This window comes from Adiantum capillus-veneris, chromosome 13 (assembly GCF_014529385.1).
Source record: "Adiantum capillus-veneris isolate H3 chromosome 13, ASM1452938v2, whole genome shotgun sequence".
Lineage (NCBI taxonomy): Eukaryota > Viridiplantae > Streptophyta > Polypodiopsida > Polypodiales > Pteridaceae > Adiantum > Adiantum capillus-veneris.
The window spans coordinates 10,829,288-10,850,208 of NC_140943.1; the positions used below are offsets into that span (position 1 = coordinate 10,829,288).

General features: G+C 42.9%; 1 protein-coding gene across 1 annotated transcript in view; it reads right to left on the bottom strand.

The window, feature by feature from the left end:
- Positions 1 to 9,348: 9,348 nt before the first annotated feature.
- LOC147443602 (receptor homology region, transmembrane domain- and RING domain-containing protein 2-like) overlaps positions 9,349 to 20,921 on the bottom strand; it is a 68,252-nt gene continuing 56,679 nt past the window's right edge. The window contains exons 3-5 of the mRNA XM_086526412.1: positions 9,953 to 10,348; positions 9,696 to 9,887; positions 9,349 to 9,614 (exon numbers count right to left, since the gene is read on the bottom strand). Coding sequence (XP_086382538.1) covers positions 9,601 to 9,614; positions 9,696 to 9,887; positions 9,953 to 10,348 — 602 coding nt within the window. The 3' untranslated portion in view covers positions 9,349 to 9,600. The remainder of the gene's footprint in view (positions 9,615 to 9,695; positions 9,888 to 9,952; positions 10,349 to 20,921) is intronic.

A 20,921-nucleotide genomic window follows, 5' to 3' on the forward strand; every position in this document is an offset into this window, starting at 1 on the left:
TTGAAAAGAGGCAACAAAGCGTCATAAATGTTCTATGAGCTTACATTATTGTCTCTAGCACATGACAGCAAGGGCTAAACAGAATCTTCCACAAACACAACATCCCGTGAAACCATAATACACTTTGTTTGTGGATGACACAACCTATAACCTTTGCGTTTAGCACTATAACCAACAAAAATACATTTGAAAGACTTTTCATCCAATTTTCTTTGTTGTGTTTGTAGCACCAAAGTATATGCAAAACAGCCAAAAACACACATGTGCTAAATAGAAGGCTTTCTATCATGCCATGCTTCATATGGAGTCATAGATTACAAAGATTTTGTGGGACACTGGTTTAGTACATAAGTGGCACACATGATGGCCTCAAGCCAAAACGAATGCAACAAAGCTTGACTTTTAACCATAATCATGCCACTTTCGTAAGTGACCTGTTTTTCCTCGCATCAATACCATTTTGTTGAGGTGTGTAAGGCAGTGTACATTGGTGTTTTATCGCATGACTAGCCATAAATCTATTAAATTCATAAGACATATACTCCCCCCCTTGATCAGAACGGAGGGTGCCCATAGTACATTTTGAGACATTTTCAGCCGTAGCCAGAAATTGTTTGAAGCACATAAATACTTTGGACTTTGCTTTAAGCGCCTGGAGTAATCATCAATAAAATTCATGAAGTAAAGGTAATTGCCCAAGGACGGAGTTTGCATGGGCCCACAAACATCACTATGCACAAGCTACAACCTGCATGTGGCCCTAACTGAACCATCCTTGGAAACTTAGAATGCTGCATCTTACCCAAAATACATCCTTCACAGACATGTTTGATAGGTGCAAAGAAGCAACCATATTAGATTTTTGCAAACGCAGCAAACTGGCAAAATTCAGATGACCAAAACATGCATGCCAAAGTTTTGCATCTAAAATAGCCTTTGAATCCACAACCATATTTGAAAAATTCTACCCACACTTGTCGTACTAAGTGAGCTTATACAGCCCACGGCATAAAATGCCAGATGCAATAATTTCATCACAAAAATTGAGATCATGTAATGTACATATTTCATCCACAAATTTGACTACAAGACCAAGTCTAGCAAGTGTAGATACAAACAAACGATTCTTCTTGATCCCAGGTACATAAAGTACATCAACAAGTGTGAAAGAATTGCCATTTGTAGCAGTAAGCACAATATTTCCAACTCCCTGAACCGGATAAGAGGCATTGTTGGCACAAGTAATTGAATTTCCATGAGGGACAGGCTCAAGAGAGGTGAACAAGTCATGATGTAAGGTAATGTGCTTTGTAGAACCATTGTCAAAATACCCCACATGTGCATTTGGAGCAACTTGACAACTTCAGGTTTTCCTTGGGTCATAAATCTCCAAGTACTAGCAAAAGTCTGGTAAGAATCTGGCAAGGCATCAAGAACTGTCTGCACAAGGGAACTGTGTGAAATGACTTCACCTGCAGAAATAAGTTGCTCATTGATATCCTTGACACCAGCAAGGAAAGTTTCTATATCATCTTCCTCATGCATAATCTTTGACTCCAGCTCTTTACGCAAAAATGCAATTTTTGCCTCATGGCGACTTATAAAGACTAGCTAGAATATCCCAAGCTTGTCTTGTAGATTTTTTTGAATGAATGTGAGGAGTAATAGTCCGCTTCACACACAACGCAATCAATGCATGAGCCTACGCAAAACAACTCTAACAGCAGCGATCCTTGCGGCAGGACTTGCAACATCCTCAAGATCGCCTACATCCTCAGAACTAGGACGTACATCAATGCCCAACACAATATTCCAGACACCCTTTGACACAAGAAAATGTTGCATCATTTAAGCCCACATAGGGTAATTGTTTCCATCCAATCTGTCCTCAGCAGTAAACATCTTGAACACATCGTGTTGTTGTCGGCCATGGCGAATGCCCTGCAGAGCTGATGTGAAAACTGCCGAAAAAGAGGAGAAACAATGCGAGAACAATACGTGCTATATAGCACAAACCGTAGAAGATTGTAAGGGACTTGTTATGCAAAAAACAACACTGACAAAAATTTTGCACAAAATGATGAATTAGCTTGCGCAGTACTGCATGTAGTGGAAACGGAGGCCGTAATGAGCCCGAATCAGAAATCTGAGCAGACTAAGCTTTTCGAGCTTACCCAATAAAATTGTGGACCTATGAACGCTCGTCAAAGCTCATAGAAATTGGAGAAAGTGAGTAGGCATGTGTTGGAGCTGCCGACGACTAAGCCCGAACGCAACCTCCTTTGATATCAATTGCGTTGCAGGAAAACACACACAGCTTGGAGAAGACGAAGGAATATCAAGGCACACAATAGAGAGTGTTTTGCTTAGTGTTCAATGGAAAGATAGATAGCCCTAGAATGATGGGCGTATATACAATGCACGGGGGAGAAAATCTCCCGGTGAGGGAAAAAAAATGCCCCGGTGGTCCTAATTGTATTCACACACATCATATGGTAACATTGAGATGCCCAACCCACTGCTCAGAGAAAGCTAACTTCTCATATACAGTCTTTGTTGAGGGAGAACAAAGTGACTTCCCCCCAAGCCACTTCCACGCCTTCCACTCGACTTATGTGCAGCAAGGTGGGAGGAAGATATGAGAAATGAGGTTCAAGATTCTTCCAACAAGGACCTCTTCTTGGAGGGATAAACTATTCACCTCTATCAATGGTTCCAGAGATAGCCATCCTCCTTCTTGATGGTTCCACAAAGAGGCTAGGGTTCCAGACCCTTTGTTGTTAAGTCGCCTTGCAATCTCGATCCAATGGCGATCCGGAACAAAACCTTGTAAAATGGGACTCCAAGGAGACCAGTGCAAGGCAGTGTTTTTCCAGTATCCGGTCTCTGTCCCAAATGAGAGTGGAGGCGGCCAACCAATGTCAAAGTTTATAGCATCTAAAGGGCAAGTGGGAAACCCTGTTTTATTGATATTTGACCTCAAATGCACCCACAATCCTATGGTAACTTCACTCAGAGAGAGTATTGCTAAAGGGGAGATTCAAGGGCTTACTCTACATAACAAAGACCAACCTTTTGCTAAGCTTTTGTGGTTGACTCCCTACTTTTCCTTAAAGTGTACCCTTAGGTCATCATGAAAGCTCTTGAAATTGTGCAAAGGGGAGATTCAAGGGCTTACTCTACATAACAAAGACCAACCTTTTGCTAAGCTTTTGTGGTTGACTCCCTACTTTTCCTTGAAGCGTACCCTTAGGTCATCATGAAAGCTCTTGAAATTGTGCAAACATATGCCTTAACATCAAAGTTGAAGTGTAGTATTGAAAAATCAAGATAGATCTCTCTTTGAGAATGACTCATTTGATCTATGAATGTGGTCTGGGGAGATAGTGTCAAACGGGAAGATTTTTAGGCACTTGGGAGCCCCTCTCCAAGTGGACGTGACCCACAAGAAAAGCTTCATATGGATTATGGAGAAAGTAAGGGACAAGATGCGGAAGGGGGGGTATGTGCTTTTCCCTTTTTTGAGCAGAGTTAAGGTAATCAATTCCTTTATGCTCCCTTATATATCCTTTAATGGTCCATTGCTCAAGCTAGCCAAATGCAACTGGAAAGAGTTCTTGAAACCAGTAAAGAGATTACTATGGAAGAACAACACTAAAGACTTGACATCTTGGTAGATTCGAAGGATTGGTTCTCTCTGACTAACAAGCAGTGGGACACTTGCCGTAGTCAAGATGGAAGATAGTCGTAAAGAACATTTGGCATCCGCAATGGCCACATGGGATGAAGGTCTTCATATGGAAGGTTTTATGGGGAGCCATGCTGACTGGGGTGAAGGTTCTCACCAAGGGAATTGGTTCGGATAGATGCTCGCAGTGCAAAACGGCTAGTGAAGACCTCCTTCACTTTTTTAAGGAGTGCCCCACGATGTGTGGCCTAGTAGGAAAGATTTGCAAATGGGTTCAGAAGACCTGGAAAATAGGATTCTTCAATAATGATCTCTTCTTGGAGAGAAGGTGATCAAGGGCCAAGCGCTACTCATCACAACACAAATTGTGAGATTTTTCTACTTCAAACACATGTTTGAAGACAAGGAACTCTCGGGTTTTTGAGAACACCAATTCATGAAGATAATCCAAGAAAGCAGAGGGGGGGGGGGGGATCATTGCCATTGGAAAACAAATAAACTCTGATGAGTGGAATAGGGCCATGGGCGCCGCAATGATCAAGTTACATGGGTAAATGTGCGGACTCATCCCTTGTCATGGGATGGCTCCCTTGTCAATTGATGTAGCTATGACCGTTTGAAGCTGTCATGGCTCGTCACGAGCATGGCAAGAATTTATATAGTTTTTTGGTTATGATAATATAATCTACTCACAATTGTGAGTTTTGCAAAAACGAAAGTTTATAGCATCTCAAGTGAACATCCCATTGTGATCCCAATATTTATTTTGGCTTTAGGTCTTCATTCATCATCTTTATTTTACCTATGTGTCAAATCTTGGGTAGGGCTATATGCTAAGGTGAGTATATAAGCACACCTAGCCCCCATTGTAGAATATATTAATTTATTTCCATGGTTGGTTGGTTCAGAACTCTCTCTCTCTCTCTCTCTCTCTCTCTCTCTCTCTCTCTCTCTCTCTCTCTCTCTCTCTCTCTCTCTGCCTTCTGCATCATCAACTCTTACACTTGGGTAAAGGCTGCCATGGCCTCCAACCCGCGTGTAGACTCCCTCCACACTCTAACTTTACTAACCCTTTTGACATTCCTCTATGTAAAAAAGTGCAATAAAGAGACACAATCTAAGATCTACATAGCTGTGTGTTTCCCTCAAACCTCTAGCTCTCCTCTTCTTCTCCTTTCCCCCCTTTCTTGCACGCACGTGCACGGGGCATCAACCCCTTTTGTTAGTTTATGCGTTGATTTTGTATTGTCGGGTTTGAGATTTTGTTGAGGAGACCCTGTCAAATTTTTCCTACGAGTCGACCATATGCATTCCCGACACATTTGACTACTTATAGCCAGTGATTCTGCCGCATTTTGTCTTGATTTTCTACTCCTATTTTAGGGAAAACTCTACCAAAATTCTCCCATCACTTTTTGCCATAAATCTTTGGTCATTTTATCTTGAGTTATGGCTGCTAATAGTGCTTCGCAAAGGGAAGACTACTACATAAAAAATTTTGATGGCACAAACTTTACGATGTGGAAGCAACATATACTTGATGTCTTGGTCAACAAGCTGGCATCGTCATTGAAAGAGCGTAGAGAGAATGCTTACATTAATGATCAGTGGGAAGAGTTGGATGCCCGTGCTATGGCCACAATTAGATTACATCTTTGTGAGACAATATTCTTCACAATTATGGACAAGACTACAACACAAAAGATTTGGGACTCTCTATGTGCAGCTTAGGATGGAAAAAGTGCTTCTAACAAAACTTTCTTGATGAAGAAACTTATGTGTTTGAATATGAAAGACGGTAGCAGTGTTAGTGCACACTTGAACAAGTTCAATAGCACATTTTCTCATGTGACATCAGAAGGGCTGAATTTTGATGATGAATGAAGACCGTTTTCTTGCTATGCTCTTTGCCTTCTTCCTAGGATACATTCAATACTGCGATTAGTAACTCCGTATTAGGCGATAAACTGAAGTTTAGTGATGTTACTAGTGCACTGCTGAGACTGAAGAGATTAGACGTCAATCTCTCGATAGTGGTGGGCATGGAGATGCATATATGGCAAGTGGCCATAATCACCTTAGGCAAAGATGTGGACGTAGTCGTAGCCGCAGTAATTTAAAGAAAGATTGCCGTCTTTTACAACGTGAAAAGGACAAAGCTATTGTGAGGTCTGACGCTCCAAAGACCAGTGTAAAGATAGAGGAGATCAATGTGGTTGAATCTCCACCTCTAGAGGTTGTTCTTGACGTGCACCAGCCATTAGATGTACTTTTTTTCAATCTCGATTTGCTTTACACGATCCATAAGGCCTGGTCCAGTCCTCACTACTGGATCAAGAGCTTCGATAACCCTCACTACTTATCCCAAAATCTACATAGCCTCATTTGCTAGCTTCCATTCTGCCAAAATCTCTATGCCACCACATGATTTTCCCTTTCTCTGAACCAAACCATTTTATGTATCCTGGCATAAAGCGACAATAAAGGGCTTGAATGCCAAGGCTTCAAATGAGCATTGGATATTATCCTCTCGAGCAAAATGAAGTTATAGGCATATGAAATTCTTTATAAATTGACGCTCTGATTTTGTGACTTTTCCCACCACGATGTATGATAGCTTTAAATTCAACCATCCATTTCGATTGAGTAAAAAACTACTTTCTATAGAGGATCCAACCATGTTGAGTAAACAATCCTCGATACCTTCGTTGTGGTCTTCCAGTTGCTCACATAGTCTACACACCTACGTGAGGCATCAGTTGCTTGTACATCCACATGTAATTGGTCTTGCCATTGGCCCCAAATTCAATATACACACATGCCTGTTGCACTATTGAGATGTTTTAGTTTATCTATTATTTATATGAAATAGTATTTTCTGTTATTACTATGATCACCTTATAATTGTTTGTTGCCGCCTACTATGTGTCTAGCTATGGTACATTTATTCACAGGAAATTTTTGTGCACCCTTGAGAACAATATTCCTTGCTTAATTCTCTCGTTAAAGCTAGTCAGAGTTGGAAATGTCCTCACTGATCGGGTTTCTCTCGTTTCTCTCTTTCATTCATTTTTTCATTGCACTCACTCAACAACTTTGTTGGAGTGTAGGTCCATCCTCTATTTATATCCAAAGGCAAGGGATTTTTGGTGTTATAGGGCATAGAACCTACCATTGTAGCTCAAACTAATACATGCTCTCTATTTCATACGTTTGTATATACATTCTTTTGATAATGTAGAATCTTTGTAGGAATTAGATGCCCATGTCCTATCCTTCTCATTTAAAAATTTGTTTTACTATGTTGTGATGTTGTTTTGCATGTACTTCTCAACTTGCATGATTGAGGAAAGCATGCTTCCTATTTCCCTTAATTCATAACATTTTTGGTAGGGGTGCGCCATTTGTTCACACGACAGTTTTTTAGTTTGTCATTGCTAAGTGATGGATTTTGTCTATATAATCTTTGCAAAATGTTTGCATTAATGGTGGTTTGATTGACATAAGGTAGGGGAAGACTCAAGGGAGATAAGGTGTGATTTTATTGTAGGGGTACTGCCTCACCAATAGAAGGGGGAAAAAGCTTAGAACATCCTCTCATGGACCAAGGGTTTTGAGTTTACTACACCATCACTATTGATGGATATGTCGTCACCTTTACATACACTGAATATGAACTAACGTGGAACTATAGAAAGTCCCTTTTATCTGGTCATGACATCTAAGTGGTGCGATTCGAGAAGTGTCAGCACAAGCTTAAAATGGCAAGGACACACTTTTTAAAAAAAGGAGTTTGGATGAGGTTCTCCCCCCCCCCCCCCCCCCCAAAGAAGCAAATCCCGACCTTTAATAACATGGTGTCTATTTCACATGACACCATGTGAAATAGACCCCTAGCTCACCTCTTTGAGCCCACCTTTGCTCACAAGCCTCGTAGTCGAACCCAATTACCATGGCCACTCATGGGTTTGCCCACCTTTTTAATCTCCTTCAAATGGAGCGAGCGATACTTTGAATTTGCGTTCATGTCCTCTACATCACTTGTCTTGAGTATCACTGTAAAAGAAAATCTCTCTAAGCAAAAAGTATCACAAAAGAAAATCTCTCTAAAGTGGGACCCTAACTTAAGGAGTTGCTTCAACCAATTTCATTCAATGCCCTTCTTCATTATTGACTTATTATAACTTATCTTCGACTTGATACATAAATGGTAGACATTGTCAAGAATTTAAATTGAAATTTCCCAATAGATATCAGTTTAACTCTAATTGTATGATACAACAAAGCAATTGGTGAGACCACGAATGAGTAGCTTTGGCATTGCCCTATGTCTAATTGTCCTATAGGACTATTCTTAGAGACAAACTTTTCTCTAGATTCCTTAACTGAAATGGTGCTTAGGATGCCGTCTCTAAGCAACTCTTCTATTTCCTTGAGTATTGCCACAATTTGAATCCAATCTACCCAAGTCTTGATAGGCCATTCAAATTCCTCCCGTGGCAACGATAGCGAACATAGGGAAGAGAAATGAGTAGGTGCCAACAACTTATTAGACAACTTTCATTGTGCTTTTGGGATATTCATCCGTAAAGGTAGACACTTTGCCAATAGAGTAGCCACCAAAGAAATCCCATACCTCCACGCTCCTACAACCACTTGCTTCTGCAAAGTATTTAATAGCACATGGCATTACACACAAGCGACAAAAACCCAACAATAGGGATTGGGAATATTGAGGTGACATCATTAAGGACTACGATTAAAATATCAAGAATTGATGACTTCTCTAACCATTAGGTATCCCCAATCTTGGAAAAATAAAAAACGTTTCAAAACATGTTAAGTGCGTAAGTGAAGGGTGAGTTTAGGAAATGAGAAGACACATGAAGGTGAAAAGTCAAAAGACTTTTTGTGCCCATGTAAAGAGGTGGTCGACTTCGTACGTTAGTATTTCTTTTCTCCTTTATTTTTCTTTTAGCGTGTTCTTGCACTAGGTAGGTAGTGATTTTTTTTATTTTTTTTGAAGCCATTAGGAGTACTTTATTCTATGGTACCCAAACAATACAAATTATCAACATACAACAAGAGGGAGCAAAAGTCGCATCAAAATCAAATATATACTTGTGCAAATGCTACCATCTGGCTTACACTTCTTGTATTAATGGCCTTCTCGAACGAAGGCAGACAATATAAATACCATGTGCCCTTCTTATCAATTGCATTATACACAACTTGCATTGTAGCTCTGCAATTCTTTAGGCTATGTGCCTCTCCAAATAAACTAGGGTCTTTCTTCATTCAATGCTCCTTTTACATCAACATCAAATAATAAGTTGACTCCATGGACACGTTTAAAACCTGCATAAGCTATGTCACTTGCGTGTGTGTGTGGGTGTGTGGAGAGAGAGAGAGAGAGAGAGAGAGAGAGAGAGAGAGAGACCTTGTCAGAAGCCAAAGGAGACATTACCTGACAAAGCACGAAGACAGCCTACGCATGCACTTAAGTCCGAAACAAAGCACTCTTGAGTCACAAGTAAATAAGATAATGCATGGAAGGGGCATCGCATACGCAAGCAGCGAGAAAAAGTATCATAACTTACACAACCCTAGTTACTCTTGCAAAGCTTCAAGCATTCCAGCCTGCTCACTACACACACAAGTTGCTTTAAGTAATTACGAATTTCACCTCTGAACTTTGTTGTTATGATATACAGGATAGGCCAAAAAAAATTGTAAACATAAAACCCTCTCAGAGAAAATTCTATCATACATATCAAACCCTGAGACAATCCAATACTTGCACACCAAGTATGATTAGCCAATAAAGTGAGCAAAACAATCTGGCGTCAATCTCAAACTTGGGACCAAAAGGCCACTGTAGATGCTTGGGCAGATTCTCTGAACTAGTCGTTCTAGCAGATTTCACCTGCATTATCCAATTTTGTAAATGCAGAGTTACGACCAAAGCGAGACTAAACCCTGCTTCATAAAGTACTAGCAGATCTACCTGCAGAGTCATTGGCCGATGCTGATGTGGAGGATGATGTGTTGGATGGATCCGCATGCCTGGGAGCAGTTAAGAGTGGAGTAGACTCTGAGGGAATTGGTTTGGCATCCTTGTTGCGAGAATCTCTTTTACAGATGGGACAAAAAGGCCTGCGGGTTGTGAGCCACTGGTCTATGCATGACACGTGAAATTCTGCACAAGACAGTACATCAGCGCTACCCATTGGTACATAAATGCTCGTCAAGCAGTCACCTTACCATGATTGCATGGCAGTACTCTGAGCTTTTCACCATCGACATATTCTTCCAGACAGATAGCACATGTCTCAAGGTTCATGTTATCTTTTCTATTGAAAACAGAGACAGGAAAAGCTTTAAGGTCGCCTTTAGTCAGTGCAGGAGAATCATGTGAAAGAAGCTGGGAGTTATCCCGTCTTAGGCGCTGCCTCCGAACGAAAAAAAAAGTTGAAAGAACTGCTGAAACTGCAAGCAGTGAGATAAAGGAGACTGCCATCACTGACCAAGCGGTGTTCTCAAGTGCTGGAAGAATATACAATCTAGCATTTAGGTCCCCAACATACTGCGATAATATGTCCCCAGCTTCTTTGGAAACAAATACTGCAGGTATTTCAATGCCATAACCATTTCCAGACACTGCAAAAACGCAGAGGATTTTAATACCATAAGAATGTGCAGCAGACAATCAAAAGCAACTACAAATAAAGTTTCAAACACCAGGTGGGTATCACTACGCTGAGAAATGCATAAAAACAAGAGGCTTTGCAAGTGCTTCAAAAGCACACGAATTGACTGCTTTCAACAAACCTGGCGCCCAAAACATCGCAGAAAGTCAAGGCCTTTATGACTTTCTATAACTCAAGCCCAAAAAGCATCTGAGCGTCCAGCCTGCAACGTCAGCTCTTCCGCACACTGTCAGCGTGAAGCCAGCCACAGCGCATTTTCTGCCACGTTTTGCCAGCCCGTCCGTACGTGCAGGTCTGGCTCTGGCTTTCAGGTTGGTAAACTAGGATATCTACCGAAGAGAGCATCGCAGCCTAGAGACACTTTGTGCCTGACCCCCATATACCACAAACGTTAAAGCCTAAGAACTCCAATGTTCTGCCGCTCAACACCGCGCCCTACCCCCCCCCCCCCCCCCCCCCTCTCCACACACACACTCTCTCCCAACTTCCCCACAGATCGTTGCACCATATACACGAGTTATACCCCAATCGATCCACTTTCTATACCACATCATAGTGGAGAAGACTAGAGGACACAACAAAAACGAGATCCATAGTCCAAAAAGAAACATGAGGAGAGCACCCTCCAATCATGCTCCTTCAGATGTATACATGTCCTATTAAGTCGTATTTATCAGCAAATAAATAATCTGTCATCAACAAATGGTCATCTCCTTTCATAATCTGGCGCCCAAAAGCAGCTCCAGCGCAAAAGCGCAGTCAGCCCTGTCCGTACACGGCCACGTTAGCAATCTATACACATGCCGCATCAGCACTTGCAATTCGCGCTTCCATATACAGGCAGCTGCTCATGGGGTTGGGCATGAAAATCTGCCCCAAAAACTCTGCTCCGATTCAGCTATACTCTGTCTAGTCCGATATTGTCATGCCACCTCAGCACTTTCTGACACATCCCCCCCCCTTCAACCCCTCATCTCCCTCGATTACACCTAAAAACACACAAAACCAATCTTTCAGTCGACACATACTCCATGTAGACATGCCAATGACCATCCCCACTAAGACAATACATTCGCAAAGCATGCACTGGCACATATCCTAATCCTCACCGGATTTCATATAACAATCAACAATCAACAATCACGTAGTTCATACTGAACATTCACATCTTAATCCACACTGGATTTTAGATGACGTTTCACATTCACTTTCTCATCTTGGTCCGCACTGGACTTCAGATATCACATTAAGCCCACACTGGATCTATCAATTTAGCCATCACATCCAAGCCACACTACCTCTATGCAGATGTCTCTCGTGAACTAGGATCACCACGCTTCTCAGTTCTTTCCAGACAGAATGCTGCAAACATTCTTATCATGGAAGTTCTTAGGCACAATACAAGTTCCTAGGCACAATATCGTCAGCCCCAATACCCTGATTATGCTAAAAAGACATAACCATAAGCCTTCATCATCAAAAAAAATTGACACGACATGACTGCACCGGTCTATACACCTACCATAAATTAATTGCTTCATCACTGTAGAAGAGTAAGACGACACAAAATACTTACTTGAGCTTTGAATTGGATGAGAGTGGAAGCGGAACCGTAACAGAACTGTCCGCCCATCTCAAAGTGCAGCTGCCGCAAAACACACCGCGAATCACAAGGCAACATATGAAGTTCAAATGTACCATGCTCATGGCACTGCATATGGTTCTCACGGCACCGTTAAGGATGCCTGTGGGAAATACACAAAGGTGGAGACGATTTTCGATGAGGAAGACTTGGACAACACCGACAAAGAAGAAGAAGAGATGCCTCATATCTAAAGCCACACAAGCCCAAAAAGCAACAACTATAAAAAAGACTAGCACCCAAAAGCTGTAGTGCCCCTAGAAAGTCGGCGTTTTCAATCAGGGTTGATTGTTGACGGTCACCCTTGCTCTTCAAATTTCCAAGATTTTATGATTTTTAAGACATTGGGTCTATTGTCTGAAGGATAGCAAACTTATTTACCCATAAAAATGTTGAAGTCGAGCATAATCGTAGAGAAATGGAGAGAATGCACGAGAGAGAGAGAGAGAGAGAGAGAGAGAGAGAGAGAGAGAGAGAGAGAGAGTTTATGGACCAACCAACTTGTTGTTTGAAAATAATATTTGACATTTGTTTGAAATGGATTTTATCTGTTTTGAACTTGTATTGGTGCCGATTTGAGATTGCTTGCTTCCTGCTTCTGGTTTTGATATTGGTTTTGATGATGCCTGAATATTTTCAGCTCAGGCTTTCCTGAGAGGAATGTTCATGTTAGTTATAGAACCTCTAAACGATGTAGACTCGTGGTCTGGGGAGCCTTTAGTTGTAAGTTGGAAGCCGTTGAATGACGCAGACCGGTGTTCTCGGAAGCATTTAGTTGTACTTGGAGCCCCCAAGCGACGCAAGTTGCGGTTTGGGGAGCGTTTGGTTGTATCAATCCTCCAATCTCATGGCCCGGACCTTTTTAGGTTATTTGCCGAGCCCTAGCCCACATGCAAATCCCAACCGAGGGGCCTAAACCTAGCAGAAGAAGGAGAAGCACAAAAGGTTTACTAGCTTACAAATCTCTGCCGAGTGGCCCAAATAATAAATGGGTTAGGATCAAGAATCCTAGCTCGCAACAACTTATAGGAATCGGCCGAGGGGCCTAAACCCTTAAAATAAAACAAAACTCTCTCTCACACACACACAAAGATTGTGTGGCCAAGATGATGACATGGCAGTTGTACGGATGGCGCGCGTTTTGCAGAGCCCTATGCCACGTGGCGCTAGCTTTTGGACCAAACTTATTGCTTTTCATGTAACTACTTTTGGATGTGCCTAGGACCTTTAAATATGTGTTATGGACTCTCTCTCTCTCTCTCTCTCTCTCTCTCTCTCTCTCTCTCTCTCTCTCTCTCTCTCAGACTACTTGTGGGAGGTGCAAAGTAGAGCCACAGAGTTGCACATTGTGGAAGCAATATAAAGAAATACTAAAAGAGGCGCCATCGTTTGGGGCCATTGTAGTCTAGGAGTGGAACTCCGCCACTCTAGGTCTCGTGTGGATTCTCTCTATCTTCTAGTTCAATTATTTTGAAGTGCTAAACGTCTATTAAAGTCTGTTCTTTCAATTGCCACGTGGTGCACGTCCTGTTACATGAGCATTGCATCTACGACAAACAAACTCTCATCGCCATTGAATAAAAAGTGTTTGCAGCCACTAGAACTTGTTCATAGCGACGTTTGTGGTCCTATGCCGACCAAGTCTGTAGGGAGAGCTAGCTATTTTGTGACTTTCATAGACAATTCCATTAGGAAGGTGTGCGTTTATCCTTTGCGTCATAAGGATCAAGTCAATTCCATTAGGAAGGTGTGCGTTTATCCTATGCGTCATAAGGATCAAGTCTTCTCTACTTTCCAGAAATTCTTAGCATTGGTAGAGAATCAGTTTGGCAAGAAGATCAAAAGCTTGAGGACTGATAATGGTGAACACATCTTCGTAGAGTTTTTGTAATAAACTGCTCACGTGTCAAAGCCCTGAAGAATGGAGTCAACTTGCAGATGCCGGCCGAGGGGCCTAAACCCTAAGAGAACAAGTAACAGAAGAAGAAGTCCAACTTATGGGGACCCCGTCCGATGGGGCCCCAATGACATAAAGGGATTAAAATAAAGCAGGACTCACACACACACTCACGCAAAGCTGATGACGTGGCAACTCTATGGAAGTTCTGGAAATTATGTTGGCTGATGACGTGGTAGGCTGTACGGATTTCCGTGATTTACGTTGGCAACTTTTTGGCTTTGCTTTTGGACCATATGCTTTTGAGTTTGAAGGCTTTTCACTGTAAACTGCTTTTGGGGCCTAGGGCCTTTAAATATGAGGTTAGGGCTCATTCTTTGGCATGCTTCCTGGAGAAGGTGCAGAGTCTGGAGTACCGGCTTGTACCGTGTTGATGAAATATAAAGAAATACCAAAGGGGCCAATACTCTCTGGGGTGGAATTCCGCCACTCCGTGTCGTGTGTCGTCTCTCTCTCTCTCTCTCTCTCTCTCTCTCTCTCTCTCTCTCTCTCTCTCTCTCTCTCTCTCTCTCTCTCTCTCTCTCTCTCTCTCAGTTCAATTGTTAATGAAGTGCTAAAAGTCTCTTCTTTTCTATTGGCACGTGGTGCCCGTCTTGTGACATTTGAGAATTTCTATAGCAAGAGAGATATTAAGAGGCGGCTTATTGCTCCTTACACACCCAATCAGAATGGAGTTTCAGAAAGAACGAATCGAATGATTCAAGCGCAAGTAACATGGCGAATCTCACTGAAGGTTTTTGTGCAGAAACAAAACTTACAGCAATACCTATCATCAATCGGTCACCTAGTACGCCATTGAATTACCAGATTCCAAAGGAGTTGGGGTATGGAAAGAAGCCACATTACGATCATTTGTGTGTCTTTGGATGCGAGGCATATGCACATGTGCCGAAAAAGCTTCGGAAAAAGCTAGACTCAAAGTTACACAAGTACATTTTCCTTGGTTATGGTACAGATGAAGAGATTGGATATCGTCTCTACAACCCGGAATCTCGCAAAGTAATTCGCAGTTCACATGTTATGTTCAATGAATCAAAGATGCACAAGAAACCTATCAAAGAGGTCGAATATAGAAAAATCACATTCGAGAACATTGCCCCAGAATCTGTGAAAACTGAGAAGATTAGTCATATACCTTTCACTAGCAGTGCTCTAATTGACAGGGCAGAGAGCAATAGTCAGGCTTTGAGACGATCTAGTCATAGTTTAAGGGATTGTCTATTTTTAGGCTCTCGTTTCCAGTTCCGAATCCCCGTTCCATGTTTCAAACATGAGTATTGTCACAAACTGCTCACGTGTCAAGCCCTGAAGAATGGAGCCAACTTGTAGACCCCGCCCATGGGGCCTAAACCCTAAGAAGACGAGCAACAAGAAGTTTACCAACTTATAGGACCCCGTTCGATGGGGCCCAAGTGACATAAAAGCATTTAGAAGAAAGTTGGACCCTCACACACACACAACGTGGAATTGATGACGTGGCAATTGTACGGAGGCTCCGAAGATTACGCTAATATTGCTGATGTGGCAGGCTGTACGGATTTCTACGTTTTGCGTTGATTGCTGACGTGGCAGTTGTACGAAATTCCTTGATTTACACTGGTAGCTTTTTGGCATTGCTTTTGGACCACAAGCTTTTGAGTTTGAAGGCTTTTCATGTAAAACTGCTTTTGGGGCCTAGGGCCTTTAAATATAAGGCCATGGGCTCATTCTCGGGCATGCTTCCTGGAGAAGGTGCAGAGTCTGGAGTACCGGCATTTACTGAATTGATGCAATATAAAGAAATACCAAAAGGGACGCCAAGGTTTGGGGCCAATACTCTCTAGGGTGGAATTCCGCCACTCCGTGTCGTTTCTATTGGCACGTGGTACCTGTCTTGTGACAAGTATCATAACAAGCTATGGCATTTCATGCCCATTGCCGTTCCCCGTTCTGATTTTCCGTTCCTGGCAACTATGGATGTAGTAGATCCTCGTATCCACCTCAGCGGTTTCAACCAAGGTTGGACTATGTTATGCTGACAGATTGCAAATGAGCCATCTTGTTACAAAGAAGCCATGCAAATGGATGACAAGGTCAATCCATGCAATCTGAGTATAACTCGATTGTGAACAATGAAACATGGGACTTGGTTGAATTGCCAGAAGGCAAGCAGGCTTTACCTTGCAAATGGATTTACAAGAAGAAGCTTACATCTGATGATCCCAAGCCCAAGTGCAAGGCTAGATTGGTTGCTAAGGGATTCAAGCAGCAGAAGGAAGTTGATTATAACAAAATCTTATTGCCCGTGTAAAAATGACCACACTACCTACAGTGCTTGGCCTAGTATCCATTGAGGACATGGAGCTTGTTCAAATGGATGTGAAGACAGCTTTTCTTCACCGTTATCTAGAAGAGGATGTTGACATGAAGCAACCTGAAGGTTTTGAACAACCTAGCAGAGAGGAGCTTGTATACAAACTCAAGAAAGCGCTTTCTAAATTAAGTAGGGTTCAAGGCAATGGTATCAAAAGTTTGATGCTTTTATATGGTCCCAGAGATTTAGGAGTCAAGAGGATCATTGGTTGTATACAGAGAAACTCAATGATGGTCCTTGGGTCATTCTCATCTTATATGTCGATAACATGCTCATTGCAAGAAAGTCCATTGAGGAGATTGCCAAATTGAAGCAAATGTTCAATAAAAACTTTGCTATGAAGGATTTGGGTGAAGCAAATCGTTTTCTTGGTATGCATATCAAGAGAGACAAGAAAAAGGGAATTCTTGAGTTGTCTCAAGAATCTTATATCCACTAGGTATTGCAACTTTTTAGTATGCACGGGAGGAAGGCAATGAATATCCCACTACCGTCATATTTGAAACTAAGCAAAGAAGATTCTCCCAAGTGAGATGCTGAGAGACCAAAAATGGCAATCCATATTCTTCAGTTGTAGGCAGTCTTATGTATGTTGTGGTAGCTACAAGGCCAAACTCCTAATCCTAGCAAGCAGTAGTGGATAGCAGTGAAACACAACCTCAAGCAGGTGTTTACGCTTCGGTAACATTGATGCATCTATTATTGGTTACACGAAAGCAGATTATGCGGGTTGCAAAGACAGTTGGAGATCTATATCTAGCTCCATATTCATATTTGTAGGAGGAGCCATTTCTTGGAGATCATCTCTTTAAGATTGTACATCTTCTTCCACTACAAAGACTGAGTACGTTGCAGTGTCAGCTGCAAGCAAGGAAGCTATATGGTTGGCACGAATAGCGGGAGATTTAGACATTCAGTAGGTTCCAGTTTTGCATTGTGATAGCCAAAGTGCCATTGCTTTGGCAAGAAATCCCATGTTTCACTCAAGTCAACACACATTCAGGTGAGGTACTATTTCATTCGGGATGCGTTGATGGATAAGCGATTGGAGCTTAGCAAGGTCCACACTAATTCAACCCAGCAGATGCTCTGACAAAGAGCTTGGCTGCAGAGCGGTTTGCACATTACATGAGATAATGGGTGTAGGATGAACATAGTTGTACAAGGGTGAAGTTGTCGCGCTTCACAGTTGTACATACTACCTTTAGTCATAGTCACTTGCGGCCACATTGACCTTTAAGTCGGAGATTGTTGGGGTAACACACACTTATTCTCTTGGTGTGTTGTTTCCCCTAATTACTCCTCTTCTTCTTCCCTTCCCTCGTACACACGCACGGAGTACACTGCCTCCCTCACACTGGTCCCAAAGCATACGAAAAAGAACACACGGGTAGGCTGGTCCACCCATAATTTGATCAAGAGAAAGCTTTTCCAGCTCTCAATGCAAAGTGGATGGGGGAGGATAACTTTAGAGATTCTCTTCAATTTTTGAGTTGTACCTTTACGCTTTTGGAATTTTAGCAATGTCTATTCCTTAAGTGCACGTCGACTCAGCAGGTTGAATAGATGCAAGGCGAGCTGCACAACGAGTCCTGTCTTTCTTGGCGTCGCGCTTCTTGGTGTAGCATCATGTCCATCATTGATTTGACCAAAGCCTCCATAGGATTTGGTGCAATCCTTGGCGTAGATGGGGAAGGGGGAGGGTCAGAAAAACCTCCTGGTGCGGAGAATTCTTCTTCGCCACTATCATGCTCATCACCTCCATGCGAAGTATCCATTCCGCTTCGGGTAATGACCATACATGATAATACACTGAAGTCTTGGGTTCGTAAGTTCACGAGGAACTTGGGTTCTTGAGTTCTTACGGTTCTTGAGGTTCTTCTTTAGCTTGCAACTTCTCTTTACCCGAGTTCTTCTCTTTTTCGCGGGCGCACCCCTTGGCGGCCTTGCCCTCACACCAAGGTAGCTTTTTCCCACCTCAAGTCCATTGGCCAGCCGTGTCACGTGCACATTTAACCCTATGTGTACGTGGACAAGCTACTTCATAACATGGGTTCAGTTCAGTTGAGTCAGTCTAGAATAGGAAGTGATCTAGCACCATTGTGAGTCTATTCGCAGACCGTGCATGTCCAGACACTTAGATTAGATGCATATCCTCTGGTTGCACACAGGATGATCATCAGATTTCCATCATAACCCATCAGGAGCATTTTTACAGTGCATAGACCTATTTTCCCTATTTTTGACATTTTTCATTTATTATTTTTAAGTGACTTTTGTTGGGAACTAGGTAGGGCAATCTTACTAAGCAAGTACATAAGAAACCTAGCGCTAGCACTTTCTGGCAGAAGAGGCAGCAGGAACTGGTTCAACAGGCACCTTCTCAGCAGGATCCCCAACAGACCTAGCATTTTTGCACCAGAAGCAAGGACCTAGCGTTTTTCATCCCCAGACCAGCCCTGACGTGTTTGCAGTGCAGATCAGCCCCGGCGATAGCAAGAAGAGAGATCAGCCCTAGCGTTAGCAGATTTCCACCGCAAGGACAGAACCAGCCATAGCGTTTTTGCATCAGCCTGGCATTTCAACGTTTTGCACATTTACCGCGGAGGAACCAACACAAGCACCAGCGTTTTACGTTTTCAGCACTTACACACAGCAGAACAAGTCCCGAACCTCGCAAATCTCACCTTCCCGCAGCAGATCCTCGCCGCACGGTCAGATCCTGCAAAGTTTGCACATTCAGCCCGGAAAACGCAGATTTCAGCATCTGCGTTTTCAGCGCGTTGTCGTCGCATCGTCGTCACCGACTTAGAGTCAAATTTCAGTAGATAAAGATTTGCAGATTTCAGCCCGTCTCGTCGTCGTCCTCATTGTCGTCGACATCGTCGGCAAATCCAAAAGCATTGTAGAGATTTGTGCAATCATAAGTAGCGGATCTCGCCATAGAGAGTGGGGCCTTCGGAGGAGGGTTTGACAACTTTTCTGGTGTCGTATTCTTCTCTCTCTATCTCTCAGTCTCAGCACCTTCATTCACAGTGTTTACCACTTTGTTTGTGTCCATTGCACTTTCTCACTAAAGGAACGGAAGGCTCTTCCTACCGTAAGTAAAAAGGAACCTTGTAACACGAGACGAATTGTAAGATGGTTCATTGTGTTGCTGAGTTTGATTTCACTTCCGCTGCACCTTACAAGCCGGTAAGTGTACGGTCCGCTCTCAATGAGTGAAAAGAGAAACAAGGGGAGGCTAGACAAGCCCTTCTTTCTTGGGTTTCCTGTCACTCTTCAAAAAACACGATTAGAAATCGACACGCCCAAGAGGACTCGGGTTACGTGCGACCGCAACAAGCAAAAAAAAAGTTATGTGGTTCTTGTGGTTCTTTCCTTGAGTGATACAGAACACTGCAAAAACTTTGATACCAATGTAAGGTGCAACGGAAGTGAAAGTTGAACTTTGCTCAAGATGAGTGCTCCGAACAATGCTCAAGGTTCCTTTTACTTACGGAAGGGAGAGCCTTCCGTTCCTTTAGTGAGAGAGTGCAATGGACACAAACAAAGTGGTGAACATTGTGAATGAAGGTGCATGAGACTGAGAGATAGAGAGAGAAGAATACGACACCAAAATGTTGTCAAACCCTCCTTGGAAGGCCCCACTCTCTATGGTGAGAGTGGTCTACTATTGATTGCACAAATCTCTACAATGCTATGGACTTGCCGACGATGTCGACAACGATGAGGACGGCGACGAGACAGGCTGAAATCTGAAAACGCTAAGGGCTGAAATTTGCAAATCTTGTATCTGCTAAATTCTGACTCTATGTCGGTCAAGGTTGTCTTCGTTCGTCGAGCGGAACGTTCCGTTCGTTCGGTCCCGTCCCGTGCGTTCCGTACGGGACCCGTTTGTTCAAAAAAATCTCGCCGGTGTAAGAAAATTTTGACCGTTTTGAATTTTAAACTTTTTGAGCGTCGAACGGCTACAGCTTTTGAACGTTGGGGCCTTGGGGCATCATAGGCCCTTAGAGCATGATGCATCAAGCCTCTCTCTCTCTCTCTCTCTCTCTCTCTCCCCCCCCCCCCGCCCAACATCCACACACACATGAAGCCACATGGGCCATGGCCATGGCACATGAATCATGATCTCTCTTTAACCCTCCTCTCCCTCCCCCCTCAAAACCTATATAAGACTGCCCACCCTCTCCATATCTCCCTCAAGCTCTCTCATTCATCAACGCCCCTACTCAAGCTCCCTCAAGCTCTCTCCATTCATCAAGGGCCAAGGCTTCAAGCTCCCTTCATCTCCTTTAAGCTCTCCATTATTCCTTCAAGCTCCCTTCCCACCATCACGATTCACTCTCGTCACCATCCATCTCCTTCAAGCTCTCCATTACTCTCAAGTCCTCTCATCACTCCCCATCCCCTACAAGCTCTTCATCACGATTCACTCTCGAGTCTCAAGTTATCTCATCGCTCCCCATCCTTCAAGCTCTCCATAATGCCGCCCGCTCTTCATGAAGCCTTCACGAAACATTGCCACTACTTTGAAAGGGTGAAGAGTAAGCAAAATGTTTGCAAAT